We start from the raw sequence: 18,655 nt of genomic DNA, 5'->3' as shown, positions 1-18,655 counted from the left end.
ATTTTTTTTGACTATGATTATTTGTTCCGTTATAAAATTTCAATGTTAATGACGTGATACCTCTGTTTCTGTATTATTGTAAAATTGAAGATAGGTAAACCATGATAGTATACAATACAAAAGTGGTGCTTAAAATTTTAAATCAAATGTTAGCCATATTTTTCATAAATGTTACTTGATTCCAATATTTTTGTTTTACATAGCCAGGTGAATACTACATTTTAAAAGTTAAAGCATCAGATTTTGCACCACATGGGAAATGGAGAGAAGTAGTAACAAGCTTACTGGAAAATTTTCAAACCATCCACTGGAAACATTTTATAGGAAGCACTGCAGAAACTTTGATTGGCATTCTCATGATATTTTAATTTGACATTGGTCACAATTATATAACTTATAAATATAGTTGCAACATTATCAATCATTGGATCAACCTGGTAAAATAGAATTATAATATTCCACATGACAGGAGAATAATGTGATGTCACCATTTGACAAAACATGAGAGTTGTAGGTTCCAGCCATCTGTTACTATCTATCTCGATTGCTATGCATGCTCATAAAAAAGAAAACTCAATAGGGGAATTACTCCTGAATTTCTAAAAAGGCTCAATAAGTATCTGAAAATGGACAGGTTGGAGAACCCACCAATTTAAAAGAAAAAGCCTGCTTTTTTCCTTCATTTTCCACTCATATTAATTACCTAAGAATAGTTGGGCATAAAATGGAAATGATTGAATGAAGGCTTGTGCAGTTAGAGATGCTCATTTAAGGTTGAGGGTAAAACACCTATAAAGCAAAATTATGATGAGACAAACCGAAGACATAAAATTCTGGTTGTGGTAAATTCATCTGACATTTCGGCTGGCCAAATAGCAAATCTAATAGAATGATACCTGCGATAAGCTGAAATTCCAAACTGATAATTCTAGGATTGCCGATCTTGTCTAAGCTTGTCAGATGACTATGTCAGGCAATCAAAGCTGAGTTAGGTTATGCACAAGTGCAAAATCCTGGAGCACTGGACAATTCTTCATATGAGATCTCCCTGAGATAGAATGTAAAACACCTGCAAGTACGGCTAAATCTGTGACAAAGTTAAAAATCTGGTTAATTAGATGATGGTGAATTTGATACAACAAGCAGAAAACTGAAGTGCAAAGTGAAAAACAGACATCAAAAGGAGTGGGGGAATTCCACTATTTAGTTTATATACCATTTTGAAACATAAGGCAAACAATTTGGAACAGTTCGACAGGTGGTCTCTCTCTCTCTCTGATTGTCTGCCTTGATGTTGAGTAAGTTTAAAGTTGTCCAAGCAGAGAAGATTCCTACCCATTCCAATCCTAAATGAAAGAAGAATCATCCTGAAAAATAGGCTCGGAACAAGGAGTTCATCTGCACTGTCAATTCAAAATAAGGCAAGGCATAATTTTCCATGTGGTAAGCAGTTAGGGTGCTCTGGTTATGACAGCAGTGACAGATAATTGGCTCCAAAATTGTCTTGGAGGCAAATCAGGTCACATGCAGATGCATTCATGTGACAATAGTGCATTCTTGACTATCATAAATTTGTGGGAGATTCCCTAGGACTCAACTCATCAGGATTTTAGTGTAGAAACTAAAGAAAGAGAACTTTCTGAAGAAGGGTCACTGGACTTGAAACATTAACCCTGTATTCTCTCCACACAGTGCTGCCAGGCCTGCTGAGTTTCTCCAACCATTTGTTTTTGTGTAAGAGAACTTTGACCGATGTGCATAGTTGGGTCGGATAAAACAGAGTATAAACTGCTGTGAGAGTAAGTCGTGACACTTACATATTTACATCTATCGGGCTAAAATTTGTTATATGTGTCGTGTAATTAAAGCCTTGTTACAAGAACCTGCAGTATCTGTAAATCCTGTAGGCGATGCTGTGTTGGACCTTAAATTTTTAAGATGTCACCTTGTATAAATCAAAATAGCTAATATTTCATATTGGTGATATATCATCCTTTGAATGCACAATGTGACCACTGACTTTCCACAAATCGCTCAAAATGATTCTTTCTTTGGTTCGTTCTTCTTGAATTAAACTGTCCAAATGAGAGTTAACAATTAAAAGTTAAAAATTACACAAAACCAGGTTATAGTCCAACAGGTTTATTTGGAAGCACCAGCTTTTGGACCGCTGCTCCTTCATAGTGGTTGTGGAGTGTAAGATCATAAGACACAGAATTTATAACAAAAGTTTACACTGTGATGTAACTGAAATTATATATTGAAAAAGACCTGGATTGTTTGTCAATTCTCTCATCTTTTAGGATGAACATGTTGGCTTCAGTTTTTCATATGTAAATCACAGAACATTTTTAAAGTTACCGTAGATGCTGCAAGATGTGTCAGAATGTCAACACAGATACCACCATTACGCGTGGGGACACCTCCCACCATGTATGTGGCAGGTACTCATGCCACTCAGCCAACGTTGTCTATCTCATACGCTGCAGGCAAGGATGCCCTGAGGCATGTTACATTGGCGAGACCGAGCAGAGGCTGCGGCGACGGATGCATGGACACTGCACAACAATCAACACACAGTAGTGTTCCCTCCCAGTCGGAGAACTCTTCAGCTGTCTGAGACATTCGACCTCGGACCTTTGGGTGACCGTCCTCCAAGGCAGACTTCGGGACAGGCAACAACGCAAAGTGGCCGAGCAGAGGCTTATAGCCAAGTTCGGTACCAATGGCAATGGCCTTAACCAGGACCTTGGGTTCATGTCACACTACGGGTGACCCCACTGCACCACACACACACAACTACTGACCCATACACTCACGCAGACCCTCTCTCATACACGAGGTTTCTCTCATACGCTCACACATACAATCCCACACTCACATGCATCCTCTCACAGACTTATACTCCTTTACACTCACACTCACACATACACACACTCTCACAAACACTCATAACCCCACCACACACACCCACATAAGCTTGTGGGTTGAATTTGTACTTGCAGAATTAGTTTGTTTTGCTCAAAAACTGTATGAATCCATGTAAGATTCTGTATATCCATTTTTTAGATTAGAATCAGTCTGAACATTGTGGCACAGACATTCTCACACAGGGCACCTCACACTTAAATGCATTATCTGGGTCGACTTGACACCAATTGTTAAAGTTGATTTTGACCAATTGCTAAAGTTCACTTGAGAATGCAAATTTAAAAAAGTTCTGCAATTTGCATATGAAAGAACTGAAACCAACAGGTACACTCTAAAAGATGAGAGACTTAGCAAACAATTCAGGTCTTTTTTATACATATAATTTCAGTTACATCACATTGTAAACTTTTGCTATAATTTCTGTGTCTTACGATCTTATATGCCACAAAGACCTGATGAAGGAACAGCACTCCGAAAGCCAGCGCTTCCAAATAAACCTATTGGACTATAACCTGGTGTTGCGTAGTTTTTAACTTTGTACACCCCAGTCCAACACCAGCATCTCCAAATCATAAAACTTAAAAGTAATATATTTCACTGTAATATTAAATTTTTCTACTGAGTTATATTCACTGACTTTAAGTGTCTTAATGAAATGTGTATTTGAAGGCCTCAAAATTTAGAGTCATAGAGATGTACTGCATGGAAACAGACCCTTCGGTCCAACCCGTCCATGCCGACCAGATATCCCAACCCAATCTAGTCCCACCTGCCAGCATCCGGCCCATATCCCTCCAAACCCTTCCTATTCATATATCCATCCAAATGCCTCTTAAATGTTGCAATTCTACCAACTTCCACCACTTCCTCTGGCAGCTCATTCCATACTACTACCACCCTCTGCGTGAAAAAGTTGCCCCTTAGGTCTCTTTTATATCTTTCCCCTCTCACCCTAAACCTACCTCTAGTTCTTCTGGACTCCCCGACCCCAGGTACCCAGCCTTTTCAGCCTCTCCCTATAGCTCAAATCCTCCAACCCTGGCAACATCCTTGTAAATCTTTTCTGAACCCTTTCAAGTTTCACAACATCTTTCCAATAGGATGGAGACCAGAATTGCACACAATATTCCAACAGTGGCCTAACCAATGTCCTGTACAGCCGCAACATGACCTCCCAACTCCTGTACTCAATACTCTGACCAATAAAGGAAAGCATACCAAACGCCTTCTTCACTATCCTATCTACCTGCAACTCCACTTTCAAGGAGCTATGAACCTGCACTCTATTCTCAAAGCTTTGCTGGGAGTTGTGACTCTGAGTTGAATTTGAATTGTGAAAAGTAGCTAATTTTCATTAATGCATCATTCAGTACTATTTGGTTAGCTTTCATTAGGAATATGAAAGAGGTCCTTAACTTCTAGGACTCAGTAGCTTCTCTTCAAATTATTTTGAAAACACTGAGATGCAATACAAAACTTTTATTGTGACAAATGTTATACAAAGCATTTGTTTTTGTGAAATAATAGCTGCGAATGAGGTAGAATAAAATGAAGTGTTTTGATTGTACATCTGGAATAGTGTTTTATTTATTGTCCTATAAACTTCAGTATCGGGCGTCAGAAAGAAAGAGAATTGCTAATTGAAAAATAATTATTACATTTTTCCAGCAGTGGTCCACGTCAGTACCAATACCACAAGTGGAAAGAAGGAAAAGGCAAGCAGCTTTTGGGAGCTGGGAAAAAAAGGCTAACAAGCAGTATCTCAAAGATACTGATCTGGATTACTTCCTAATCCATGAGCTAGTAAGTATAAAAATAGAAGAGTAGAACAGATGAATACATTGGCGAATTGGTGGATAAAGTTTTGGGATGTTGGGACTGGTTCTGAAGGATATAACAATGGAAAGGAAAAGCAAGATACACAAAGGACTGAAAGAGACAGTGCACACTAAAGTCAGTAATAGAATGCCATTCGATAGAGTCAAAGTAAGAGAAAATAAGAGGAGAGCGCCTCATCTTCTGTCTAGGAACCCTCCAACCACAAGGGATGAACTCAGATTTCTCCAGTTTCCTCATTTCCCCTCCCCCCACCTTGTCTCAGTCCCAACTCTCGAACTCAGCACCACCTTCCTAACCTGCAATCTTCTTCCTGACCTCTCCGCCCCCACCCCGGCCTATCACCCTCACCTTAACCTCCTTCCACCTATCGCATTTCCAATGCCCCTCCCTCAAGACCCTCCTCCCTACCTTTTATCTTAGCCTGCTTGGCACACTTTCCTCATTCCTGAACAAGGGCTCATGCCCAAAATGTTGATTCTCCTGCTCCTTGGATGCTGTCTGACCTGCTGCACTTTTCCAGCACACGTTTTCAGCTGAGAATGAAGTTAGCCCAGCTAAACTGAATTTAAAGACTGCAGGGCCGGACTGTAATGAAATAATTGCTGTCTTTAAACAAAAGAAAGGGAAGAGAAACAAATTTGGAGGTTCTTTCTTGACAAAAAATGGAGTAATCTGAAGCATAGAAAGTTTCTGGATGATGTTTCTGGTTGACAAGTGAAAATCAATATGAGTATCAAACGTTCAGAGGGGAAGTTAAAAAGTAATGACAGAAGTGGACAGAACATGAAAAAAGAGCAGCAGCTAAAATATGGCAAAGCAAACATCTTCAATGGGCACAACAATTGTAAAAGGATAGTAAAGAAAGGTTGCAACTAAGAACCAAAAAGGGGAATTACACATGGACGCAGAAGGTATGTTTGAGGTTCTATATGAGTACTTCGCATGTGTCTTTACCAAGAAGAGAGAGATTCTATCAGTCATAGTAAGAGGCAGTGAGTCACTGGATCAGCTAGTGATAGAGTTGGAGACCACCTTTGCCTGTCACATCACCCTCTACTTTCCATCCAAAAAGAGGGGGGATCAGACGCAATAACGTTGTAAGAGTAGAAGTATAGAAGCAGAAATGTGAAGAACAACCATAGGAAGATATCAGTGAAACGTAAAGGGGGGGGGGGGGGGGGTTGACGATTTAATACTTTACTTGTGGCCTAGATATCGTATTTTAAATTTGCGTACAATGTTTTGTGAAAGAAAGGGAGAAGATCCGGGTGGGTTTTGCAATGGTAACGTTCCCACTGGTTCCTCAGTGTAGCGGTTTCCCCCTTGAAGTGAGCCCAGTGCAGTGTCAATACAAATAGCCTGACGTCAGGACGGCAGCAGAAACACCAGCAGCAGAGCCTTTGCAATGTGAGAGTGGCAACGTCCGAGCGCCTCACCGCCCAGCATTGCAATAGAACACAGAGAGGAGAGGAGAGGAGAGGGGAGGGAGAAAAAGAAAAGGGAAGGACTCGAGGCAAATGTGCAATGGACAGAAACTTTCCCCTCTTTGACGACTCCGTGTTTCGCGAACTCGGACGCTTTGATTGCCGAGAGGGAAATCAATTCAGAGGACACGTAAACCAGCTCGTTCGGGAACCGAACCCGTCAACTGCGTGGATCGAAGTGATTTGCTCTGTACTGTAGTCTTTCTTGTTTTTTTTTATTTCACTAATTAACAAAAAAAAAATAAAAGTGTTGCACCTCGAGGATATTTGATCTTTTTTGCTATACTCTCCTCCGACCTCATATCGCAATGAGTTGGATGTGAAGGTTTGTGCAATATTTAATGTTTCTGCGTATCTACTACATACATTTATTTTTTTTTTTAAATAGGCATTAAGCCAGAATAGCAGCGGTTTCGCGGTTCGTTAACTCGAGTGCGGCTGACAAACCCTTGATGATCTGTCCGCGACCGTTTAAAAATAAAACCTTCGGAAAGTCAGCCCGTCAGTGAGGCGTTGCGCAGATTGACCTTTCCCTGGAGAAACAGAATTTAAACGCGCATCGCCTCTCTCCCGACACCATTAGCTCGGCTTTCGTTTCATTAAAAAAAAACCCTCCCAACTTCAACTTTTCTCCCGTGACGATTTAAGGACCAAAACAAAAATGAAAGGAGGGGGGGGGGGGGAAAGAGAACAGATTCTGAAAACCGCTTTCTTCATAGAAAGAATGCAGATACCACTCTGGTGTCGAAAAAGCTTTGCACGAAAATGGTGGTTTTCACTTAAAGTAAGCGTTTTATATATAAATAAACCAAAACCTTCCACCAACCAAAGGATAATCGTCGCGTTTTCTTTTTAACATTGCGTCAGCCGGGTGGAGTCTTACCAGATATTCTCCCCGCACCCTTCCCCGCCTCCTTCCTGACAATATATTTAATATATTTTCAGTTGCAGCAGTTATATTTATTGAAGTGAGCGTCTGCAGGTGGCTCGGGCACGCTCTCACAGTCAGGTTACGGCGGGAGGTTTGGGGGGAGGTGGTGGTGACGGTTGGGCGCGCGGCCAGTGGACGGTTGGCTGCGGCCCGGAGCGGAGGGGAGGGGGGGAAAGTTCACCGGCGCTCAGACTCGCTCTCGCGCTCCCTCCGAAGCCCCAAGCTCGCGACTTGCGGCAGACCCGACACCCCGCCCCACTCGTACGGGCTGGCTGAATGACATGACAAAAGACAGTCCGTCCGGCCAATGAGAGCGAGAGCGCGGGCGCCCGTGGGCCAATCGGCGCGCCGCCGGTGGGCGGGACGCCCCCCCCCTCTCTCCAGTCAACGAGCAGGTCCAAAGAGGGGCGCCCCTCCCCGAATAATTCCCTCCCCTTTTCTGCTGAAAATAATTCACTCACTCGCTCACAATGTGTACACTGCATGTATATTTTGAGCAACATCATGACTCCGTGTTTTAGCTTTGATGTGAATGGCCTTGCAGCAGGCAGCTAAAGAGCTGTCAAAGCGAGCCGTCTGCGGGCAGGGGTGAGTCGCCGAAAGCCGTGTTTAAAATAAGGCATCGCCGACAGTTTAATTAACGTTTTTGCTCCGTTATTGACAAGAAGACCGGACTCGTAATTGAAGCCTGCAGCCGCCGTCTGTTAAACGTTGGGGCTGAGGCGAAAATCACGAGTGAGACGAGGGGATTGAGAATGTAGACTGGAGAGTTGGGGCAAATCCGGACGGTTCGGCAGGAACAAGCCTGTGGATTTGCAGAGTGCCCTGGTGCTACGGTTCAGTTGGTGTAAACCTGTCAACCAGCCCAGGGATTAACTGGGTCTTCTGCGAGGAAAAGGTGGGGGGGTGGGGGGGGGACAGTGGTCCCTGCCGTAAAATCCTCCGGGGTACTGTTGGACAGGAGTGTTTATGTAACATTACACCGAGTTATTCAAACTTTTGAGCCGCAAAAGGAAGTAAAGTTGCATAATTTGAGAATATAGTGTTTAGTAAGCTTTTGTTTTGCGTGGTTTTGTCTTGGTGCACATCACCTTTTGCTATTAACCTCATAATTCTGTTTCGAGTCGGAGTGATGTACACATGTATTCGTGTTTAAATATTCTCCCTCTGTCATCGTACATTGCAAAATAATATTTGGCTTCACCAAGTTGTACACCAGCTGCATTTTTTTTTCATTTGCATTAAAAACATTCTAAATATCAGGAACGCCACTTCATTAATCTCACAATTATTCGTTTACAGCTCTTTCATTAACAGGCAACTCATACACGGCAACTTTCGATAGATTGTCCCGAGTTAATTACGCACTCTTGCCTCAAAGTCAACGTTATATAGAATGCTTACTGTCTGCAACGATTGATCAAAGTTTAATTCTTAAATACATTAGGATATAAGTATGCATTTAATTTGGATTTTCTTAATATGTTTGCAGTCGATTAACACAAATTGTAAATTTATTTTATGAATTATTATTCTTGCACAGATATGCTTTCTACCTGAAATGGAACAGAGTCTATTCTTTTTAAAATACAATTCAATTGTGTTGTAGGTGTGTTAAAGAAACAGCAATGGAAACCAAAGGATATATTGACTACCCTGAAGTAATGAATATTGGAAGACAGTGGAGTCTAAACAAATCGACCTTGAATGTTGGAAGAGATCAGAATGATACCTGTGACAATAAGACAATGACTGTCCTCAATGTTAGTTGCATACCTCCAGTTGTGAAGAATGGTGATGGAGAAAGGAGTCAGGAGGTCTCTCCAGTCCTTCAGCATCAGCCTCATTATCAAGTGCAACACCAAGATCAGCACCTTGGTTTTTTTGCTTCAGATCCAAAATGCACTCTAGGATCTGCTAAAGAACTCTCAAAAACTGTTGCTGAGTCTATGGGTTTGTATATGAATTCCGCAAAAGAAATGGGGGGTGAGTTTAACTACAATATGCAACCTGATCAAATGGAGGGAAGGTCTAGCAATATTACAGAAATTGGTGGACATGAACTGAACCTTCAGGAGGAAAAGGTTAATGCTATCGTATTACAGCGAGGGATGAGACGATGTTCCTCTTCCTCAAGCCCTGGAAGAAACAGTCAGGGTTCATGCATCTCTAGCCCTGTAAATTTTAATAATTTGGGGTCTTCAGTGTCAAGTCCTACTAATATTAACTCTTGTGTCCCTAGTCCTGCTAAAATAAATTACTTAGCTCTATCCAGTCCTGATACTGTTAGCAATCTGGGATCTTCCATCTCTAGCCCTGACAATATCAATAATTTAAGTGCTTCTACAACTAGCCTAAGTGATGTTCATTGTGCTATCTCCAGTCCTATTAAGATAAATAGTGTCAGCATATCTAGTCCTAGTAATATGAACAGTTTGGGCTCTTCTATCTCCAGTCCTGCCAATATCAGTAACCTGCATTCTTCAGTTTCCAGTCCCAATAACATGAGCTCTCCTCTTTCTACTCCTAGTAATCTTGCTTCTCCTCTTTCTGTATCTGCTAATAATAACATTTTGTCTAGCCCTAACAACAACAGCATGGCCTCTTCTGTCTCCAGCCCTGCTGTAAATAATCTGCGCTACTCTACTTCTAGCCCTGCTGCTGAACCAAGAATGATCCTCAATCCCAATCAGAACCCAAGAGCAGGAAATCAAAAACATGAGGAAATTAAAGTATTTAAGGATGAAAAAACAAAAGATGAATGCTTAGACCCAGGACCAATTAACAACGTCAATCCTACTCAGTTTATGAAAACTGAAGTAGACAGTGATTTTGGTGGGGCATGTTTTCTAAGTAGAGGGAGTTCAGACTTATCTAATTCAATGTTCTCAATGCCTCTAAAATGCGAGATGAATGAAACCACTTGTCTGAACTCAATGTATACTAGTCAAGTTTCAGATAATCCCTGTTCAGAAATTGCACATCAATTGATTGATGCAAAGGCAGGTTATGGAGACACCTTTGACCTTTATGGGGTTTTGGGGATCCCCACATCCTCCTCTAACTCTAGTTATGAACATGATACATTTTTGCAACCCAACCTGACAACAGTGATCAAACAGGAGCCAAATGATGAAGGGTACTGCCAAGCCAATTGTTCAGTTCCATCCACCATCATCGGTGTTAATTCAACTGGACAATCATTTCATTACCGAATTGGAGCCAGTGGCACAATTTCTGTGCCTTGCCCTTTTATGAGAGAACAGCGAAATCAGCTTTTGAATTTAATTACTCCTGTATGCACTGTTCTTGGATCTTGGAAGTCGCACCCTGTCACACCACAGAGTTCCATATCCCCGGGAAGAAATGATGGCTACCTACTGCAAGGATACATTCCTGAGAAAATGTCACGGTGAGTTCTTGAATCTCAATGTATTTTGTTCAATTAGTTCAAATTGGTGTTAATCTGTAATCTGGAAATAATGCTGCCATGTTGCTTATACCTTTAATTAGTCAGTTATGCAGGAAATGCCATGTATGTTATTTTATTACTTAAGGCAACTCATTTGTATTTTTGATGATGATATGTGCCAGTTTAGGCAGGATATGCCGATACCTGTGCAAAATTGCTGTATTAGAAAATTATAATTTAGAAATTCCACTTAGAAAAGTATAGCATGTAACTATTTTCCCCAATAGTTTTACATTCTTGCATTATTAGCTGTTTTGAATATTTTAAGCTACTATTATATCTTCTTGAGGCAAATGGAATCTTTTGCGACTCAACATTTTGCTTTGATAAATTTGAAAGGTTTTATGCAATGAGGTATTTTGACTTGTGTAGAACAAATCTCCATTTATGATATGCATGGCATTGGATAAATTTTTAAATGGTTATCAGATGGTATGAAATAATATATAGAAACTGAAAATTTGGCAGTAACATGATGATAACTTGAAATGCTTTGTTGCAAAACAAATGAACTTCGAAAACTTCAGGTGAGGCATTTTCTTATAGATTCAGTCAGACGTAGCAACAAGTTGTAGTTTCTTCTTGTGTGTTTTCAGACTGCATGAATTGTTAAATGTTTTGAGGATGGTTGCAACATATGAGTGGAACATAGCTAAAACAATTTTAAAAACTATTCAGGTTCTTTTTAGGTATCCAATGGTAAATACGCTGAAGTATGTAATTCAATCTCAGCCTTCTGATTCCCATAGTTACTTAGGATTTATTTCATTGTTTATGTGTCAGAAGAGCCCGTTGATTAAACTGCAATCCGACAAATTCCTGCTGGTTAACTATTTCCTTATCATTTCCAGCTGCTACATGTCTCTACTTTGCAGGAAACATATATTTGAGGTAATCATCCAGATTTAAAATAAATAATTAAAAATACCTCAAATTAATTTCCATTTTAACATAAAAACAATATCATGGAAGTATATACAGTTATTTCTGTAATATACTTCCTCATATTTAGATATTACATGAGTTTCTAATTTATTATGTATGATAAACTCAATATCATGGTGTTTTAGCACGTTACTGGTTTATCATGATCTCTCCACTTCAATGAAACAATTGCATGTGTTACAGAATGGACAGCTTACCTTTCTGCCAATTCATCCACAATTAACAAGTACAGTAATGTTGAATTAATGTGCTGTTCAAATTCATTTTATGTGCTGACTCGTTTGACATAGGAGTTGATATACATCCTTGAAGATAGGCTGTTTGAATTAAGTTGCATTTCAAATTATAATTTTAAGATGTTTTACTGTTATTTTTATATATGTATATTCAGTTAATTCACAGAAAATATTTCCCTAAGCTCTAAATAGTCAATTCTACATAGGACTGTTTTTAAAACAAAATTGTATGTTTGTATTTGATAGTTTTTAATTTTGCAAGTGACTATAGAACCAAGCAATATTGATATATATTTGCCTCTGGTTCAAAATTACATCAGAAGTGCAAAGGATTCAAGAACTCTAAGTTCAGGAATCATGACCCTCGACAACGAAATAATATCAAATATTATCCTTTGAAAAGTTGCAATTTCACTTTTTAAAATTTTATGTTTATGTCAGTAATATTGCCAATGATGAAATATTTTGGCTTGTTGACTAGAAATTTGGGTGAAAACTTTGCTGAAAGTCTAGGATCATTGTTGATGAGTGCTGTTGTTTTAATTCAGTAATGCTTTGTAAATATCTTGGTTGTTTACAGTTCAGGGTCATAATGTTTATCAATAAATTCATTCATATTAATATATTTGGATAATTAGATTTTTTTTCTGTGACAGAGAACAGCTAAGGTGAACAGTAGCGTTCAGAAGTTCCCGGTTTTCTGATTGACAGAAATTAACATCAAGAATCACTGAGGGTAGTTGTAAATATTCAGTCTTGAACATTAAATTTAAATACCTCCGTATTCTGCTGCAAGTACAGCATTTTATAAATCTTGGGCTCCGCTTCTGAATTTCATAATCATGTCAGTTAATCAAGCAGCTCTTGTTTTAAGTGGTTTACATGTCTCATCATCAAACTTGTGAATAGTAATTTTCTGTACTTTATTTTAGTTTTAGATTTCAGGGAAAAATTCTGTTTGATAATAATTGTGCAGAACAGTGATGTATGGTGAGATTATTTTCTTTGCAACATTTCAGAAAGTAAGACATTTGCTACTCAACGCACAATTTTTTTTAGCAAAACCCGTAAAACCATTATAACAGAGGGAAATCATTTCTGGTAAAGCATCCAAAATATCCTTGGTTGACATGCTGCACTTTCATTTCTTACGTCTAATCTTGATTCATCACATTTTTAATGCTTCTATTATCGTTGTCAAATTTGTTTGCAGTTTATCCTGATCAAAGTATTCTTTAATTATTTTGGGTTGAATGACCTCCATGACAACAATGGGACAGGACCTGTTAGCACAACATGTAAAATGATAATTTCCATAGATATCTTGTCGCAAAAAGTTAATCATGATGCCAAGCAGTATACATTTTTGAACACAGCTGAATAATATATCATGAATAATGACAGTAGGTCCTACCTTCAGTTATTTTTTGAAATTTTATTCTCAGTGGCCTTGCCGTGATTCTCACATTCCATAAATTAATTAACAAAGATACTAAGGAAAGGGGTGGAAGTCAGTGTCACTTTGATTCCCCAGTCACAGTTTTAAACACACATTTCATATAGAGCAGACAAATACACATTAAGGATTCCCTGTACTTTAATTTAGCTTGTTTTTAGAAGAGTATTTTACTATTTTACAAATCAGCTGTCTTGTTGTCTTTAAATGCCAATTTGCAATAATCTGTTGGTTGTTTTGTATTGTTGAACTCATGTTTATAGGAAGTGAGCTGATACTGCCTGATGTTAGTTCACAGCTTAATCATGTTTCAGACAGAGGTAGGAAATAACGCCTAATAGTTTGCTGGCAGAGAAACTAAAATGTAGCTTGTTTTAGGTTCTGAAGATCTCGTGCGATATTTGTAGAAGTGTGCCTCAGTGGAAAACAGAGCAGAGGTGGGGAATCAGCCTTCAGATGAAGTAACAGTGCTGACACCTTTGTTTTTTTAAACCTAGATTGAGTGAAAAGGGTGGGCTATCATGGTCAACCTATTTCTTGGATTTCTTTCCACTGGTTTTCTCAGTGAGTGAAAACTCAAGTGAATGCAATTTGTTTTGCTGAAAATTATATTTTATACTATTCTTATACAACTACTTAATACATTCCTTTCCTGTTTTACCAGAGGCGTTACCCTGCTGAAAATCAAATGAATGTCAAAGAACTATGTTAATTTTACAGCTAATGTCACAAACTATAATTGAAAGGATCATATATTGTAACTGAGTCATAGTGAACCTATTTATGGCAATATTATTTTTGAGAAAAAATATTTAATAGTTCTAGCTTATTTGAATTTAATGAATTGATTAGAATTAGAACCTTTTTAAGTTAGCAAAAGTATTAATTTCACTATTTTGTAAATGTTACCAATTTCCAGCTAGGCTTTATCTTGAAAATCTCTGAACTTAATGATTAAATTCATGAGGCTGTTTGTTTCTCAAGTAGACTCAATCATTGAGACACAACATGAAGTTGACTCCAACAAAAGAGAAGAGCTCTTGTGGCATAATGGTAATGTCCCTACCTCCAAGGTAAAAGGTTCAGTTTCAAGTCCCATCTGTCCTTGGTGGTGTGTAATATTTGAAACAGATTGATCTTTCTTTTTAAAAAAGTGAAGCGGGAGAAGCGATGAGCAACTGGTGCACAAAAGTTCAGTACAGTAGGATCAGTCTGGTTTTCCTACCCAACTGAGGGAGTCTGCACAACACACCAAGTAAAACTGAACGTTTTGTTTGTTTTCTTCTCCCACTTCGTTAACCAGCTATGAAAAACGTTCGAATTGGCAACTCATTCTATGTGGAAATGTGATAACCAGTTGCTGGATAACTTGACCTTTAGTTAAGGGAACGGAGGGAATAAATGGTAAAAATATATTCCTGCCCTTTTGCAACTGAATAATTTTAATATTAATGTTGAAAATATGAAAAATAATTGTGCAGTTTCCAGTACATGTATGCAATCAAATTTATAAAATAAAACTTGTGTTATTGCCCGGTGATCTCCTGAACGTTGTCATCTAGTTTAGTCTTGCTGCTTCAGTAAGATATATTACTAAATCTATGCCTGTGAAAGACTTTCTGCTGAATTTTGTATTTTTTTAAAAAAGTATTTTTCATTCTATCTCTGCACATTTCTTCTGCCTGTGCTAAATTATTATATTCTACATTTGATAATTTAGCTTTCAAAGTGTTAAAATGCCACAAGTGCTGAGGGTTGTAGTAAGTGCCACACATTTCATGGTTAATGATTGTGATTAAAAAGGGAGTGATGTAGATTTGATAATTAGTACTGTAGTTCATGAGCATTATTTCAGAGTAGATGCTGTTTAAATTATTAAGTGCTTCAGCTGGAGCAATGGATTAGATCTGGTGGCATTATAGTCCTGCCTAATTGCTTAAATTGTCACACTGACAGAATTTACATGCCAGCTCTCTGACATAAAACATTTTTGTAAGAGTGTTTATAAAGATATAGAAGTAAGTAAGTGTAGATTGACAAAGAATCAGATTAAGTTAAACGCTTGTATGTAGCAGGATTTTTTTTCTGGCTGGTAACACTGAAACTGCACCATTCACTTGGATTTTATAGCAGGTGTGTTACAATTTCAAATTTTATCTTTTAAAAGTAAAACTTGCATACATGTTTACATGTGAGTACAGTTCTATATATTGATTTCAGCACATCATTTATGGATTATAATTGATCTAATGGGACCAATTTATCTCTATTTAAATGCATTTGTTTTGAATGCCCAGGATTTAACATGGAGGTGGTGGCCCAGCTCTCTAGTTGGAAAGTCAGGGCGAACCTAGAAACCAAAACCAGATTTTATGGTTGTCAGGCGATTAGATTAGATTACTTATAGTGTGGAAACAGGCCCTTCAGCCCAACAAGTCCACACCCCTCCAAAGAGCAACCCACCCAGACCCATTCCCCTACATTTACTCCTTCACCTATCACTACGGGTGATTTAGCATGGCCAATTCACCTGACCTGCACATCTTTGGACTTGGGAGGAAACCCACGCAGACACTGGGAGAATATGCAAACTCCACACAGACAGTTGTCCGAGGTGGGAATTGAACCCAGGTCTCTGGCGCTGTGAGGCAATAGTGCTAACCACTGTGTCACCGTGCCGCCATAGGTGTCTAAGGTTGCAGTTTCTGCTTTGTCAAATGGCTAACAAAATTTCTTTCCCAGAGCTGTCACTGGGAGCAGTGGTCACTGCTGGAACTGCAATCAGAAAACCAGCAAGGAGTATTCAGCAGCCAGAATACTGAGTATGTAGGGTGGTCACACCAAGCCCCAGTTGATGGTGGGACAGCAATCAAGAGGCTGGGATGGTGTCCCGGCTGACGTTGGTGCCCCTCATAAGACACAGGGTTTTCTATGCACCTATTGGCCTTACTAAGGGGTCTAGGTTCCATCCAGAGCTAGTAGTTGCAGGAGAAAGCCATTAAATGGCTACTTACAAGGCTCAATTGGCTCAATTGGCTCAAGGGTGAGCAGTTTATGTAATACTGCTGGTAAAATTCAGTAGAGGCAGGTAGGTGATAGACATAGCACTCCCACTTGAATTTACAACCCCCTGCCCCATCCCACCCTGTTTGTTAGCCTGCTCCTGGGTCTTGCTTTAGAATAATGATAGTTATCTGATGTATAGTAGAACACAGGTATTTTATACAGGTGCTTTACCGCTGGCAAATTCATGTGACCTCCTGGAGGTGAAACGTGTACTTTTGGTGCTGACTGATTTTGACAGATTTCAAGGGACAAAAATAGCTAGCATTTTCTGTTACGTCAACATGGAAAAGCTTTGCAAGCCAATTCACAAAAGGGTAATCATCAAAAATTGACTTTTTGTCAGGGAAGGAGATATTATGAGGGACAATGTAAAGCTTTGTTGAAGAGATGCATTTTAAGGAAATGGGGTGAAGCTTGATAGAGATGCAGTAAAATCTAGAAAGGGAGCTCCAGAGCAGAGAGCCTGGCCATCTGATGGCCAATTATGGTATGAAAGCAATGGAGGATGAAACAAGAAGCCAGAATTGTAGGAATTCCCTAAGGCAGGTCGGCTGGAAGTAGTCATAGAGGTAGAAACAGTGAGGCCATGAAAAGGTTTAAACACACAATTAGAATTTTAAAATTCTAATTTTTTGATCTGTGAATCCAAACTTTTGAAAAAATCATGTTATTCAGCAATATAAATTCCTCTACCCTATGAACATTTTAATTTTCAAGCTTTTATGTGTTGTTCAAATAATCTCAAAGGGGGAGTTTTTTTCAATTGTGGCTGTAAAGCAATAGGTCACTGTATGATTGTTATACCCATTGTGGGCCAAATATCAACTTTATAGGATTATTTACTGCTATTTGATTTAATATATTAAGATTTAGACATTAAACTTCAATTACTTATTGAGCTTCATTTGGTTTCCTTTAGGTATTTTTAATAAGCAATACTAATCATATTCAACTGGCTGCACTTGCAAAACCCAAAACATGAAATCTACTTTTAGACGTGATAATGTTATTGGGCAGCCTTGCTGAACAATCCAAAGTGAGCTAATAGCTGCACTATGAACCAATTTAAGATAATCAGTTGAGCTCTCAATGTGGGTCATTTACATTTGTTAGAAGCAACATACATTCTTATGCAGGACCCAATTATCTGCTAACAAAATGAATCATTGAACACTCTTTTTATGGATCTGCCTGGAGCTTAGGAGTCTGTAATTTTCTATTGCATTCTTCTATCAATCAAAGTCAACCTGCAACCAATCAGAATCCTTTGCTCCTGTAATATAAATTGCTGTATTTTTTTTTAAATTTGGCAATCTACTATATATGCTGTGAATGCAAGATGCAAAGCTTTGGCAACATGTCTCTCTTTACAGTAATATTTAGCTTGGAATAGGGTTAGAGGTGGGATGGCAAATTAGATTTGCATTTGGCATTGGACAGAATCACTTCCAGTCCAATTTCCCAATTGCTGCTAACCTTGAAACCTATTGGTGATTGTATATGTACTCTCAGTTCAGAGTAACTTTGCAATTTGTAATTTTTGGAGACAGCTTTTATATAATATCTTTAGAGTCAAGCATTTAAGTCTGAGAGGAAAATAATTTTTTTTGCAGGTCCTCTTGATAAAATTTTGATTCAGCATGTGTTCAAGCAGGAGAAGCAGGGTTACATATTGCTTTAATCCTTTTGAAACTTGATAATAACTCTTGCATTTCTGTGGGGAGGGGTGGCAAGAAGTCCAAGTTTTTTTTTGAAAGGGAAACCTTGAATTAGGAGACTTGCATTTGGAATACTTGAATTTACCTTCCAATCTTTAAACCTAAAATACTTGCAACAATAACCACTTTAGAAGTGTAATAGCATGTGCTTGCAAGCTCAGTTTTGCTCGGTTGATCTAACAATTGGATATTTTAGCATGGCCAATGACCTTAAAATAACTGTACAAATACTTTACTATTTATGTTGGTGTACAGTAGTCAGCTTGTTGGTAAATTATACAAAATTTCAAACTTAAAATTAAAGTTTTTTTTCTCCCAAGTCCCTACCAGCCCTTTAAAAAATTTAAATGCTAAATGTTCAAAACTCACAGGTGGACATGTTTAAATGGAAACTCACAAGGAGGGATTAGTTTTATCCATGGATTAATTTTGTCTAGGAGCGTATAACTATTCTGTGGCCAGAGCCAACTTCTAGCATGCTGCTTTTTAAACTGGCAAAAAAAATCTTGAAAACTTAATTTTTGTTCAGTGTAATTTGCCTCGGAAATTTCTTTTTTTTATGCACCAGTTTGAGTTA

The 18,655-nt window shown here is 38.6% G+C and overlaps 1 protein-coding gene and 1 long non-coding RNA gene across 6 annotated transcripts in view; one reads left to right on the top strand and one right to left on the bottom strand.

Moving 5' to 3' along the window:
- The window catches only part of LOC122554453, a 47,760-nt gene extending 40,550 nt beyond the window's left edge, over positions 1-7,210 (bottom strand). The window contains exon 1 of the long non-coding RNA XR_006313001.1: positions 7,138-7,210. This is a non-coding gene — a long non-coding RNA (uncharacterized LOC122554453). The remainder of the gene's footprint in view (positions 1-7,137) is intronic.
- The window catches only part of nr3c2 (nuclear receptor subfamily 3, group C, member 2), a 326,244-nt gene continuing 313,361 nt past the window's right edge, over positions 5,773-18,655 (top strand). For 4 of the 5 annotated variants that reach the window (XM_043699486.1, XM_043699456.1, XM_043699466.1 and 1 more), the window contains exons 1-2: positions 7,615-7,773; positions 8,795-10,597. In XM_043699486.1, coding sequence (XP_043555421.1) covers positions 7,718-7,773; positions 8,795-10,597 — 1,859 coding nt within the window. In that variant the 5' untranslated portion in view covers positions 7,615-7,717. Of the gene's footprint in view, positions 6,580-7,614; positions 7,774-8,794; positions 10,598-18,655 lie in introns of those variants that run through there. The other variant, XM_043699476.1, reaches the window with a different exon arrangement.

Source organism: Chiloscyllium plagiosum, chromosome 1 (assembly GCF_004010195.1).
Source record: "Chiloscyllium plagiosum isolate BGI_BamShark_2017 chromosome 1, ASM401019v2, whole genome shotgun sequence".
NCBI lineage: Eukaryota > Metazoa > Chordata > Chondrichthyes > Orectolobiformes > Hemiscylliidae > Chiloscyllium > Chiloscyllium plagiosum.
The sequence above is the reverse complement of the archived record's forward strand: the minus strand, read 5'-3'. Positions and strand labels throughout refer to the sequence as shown.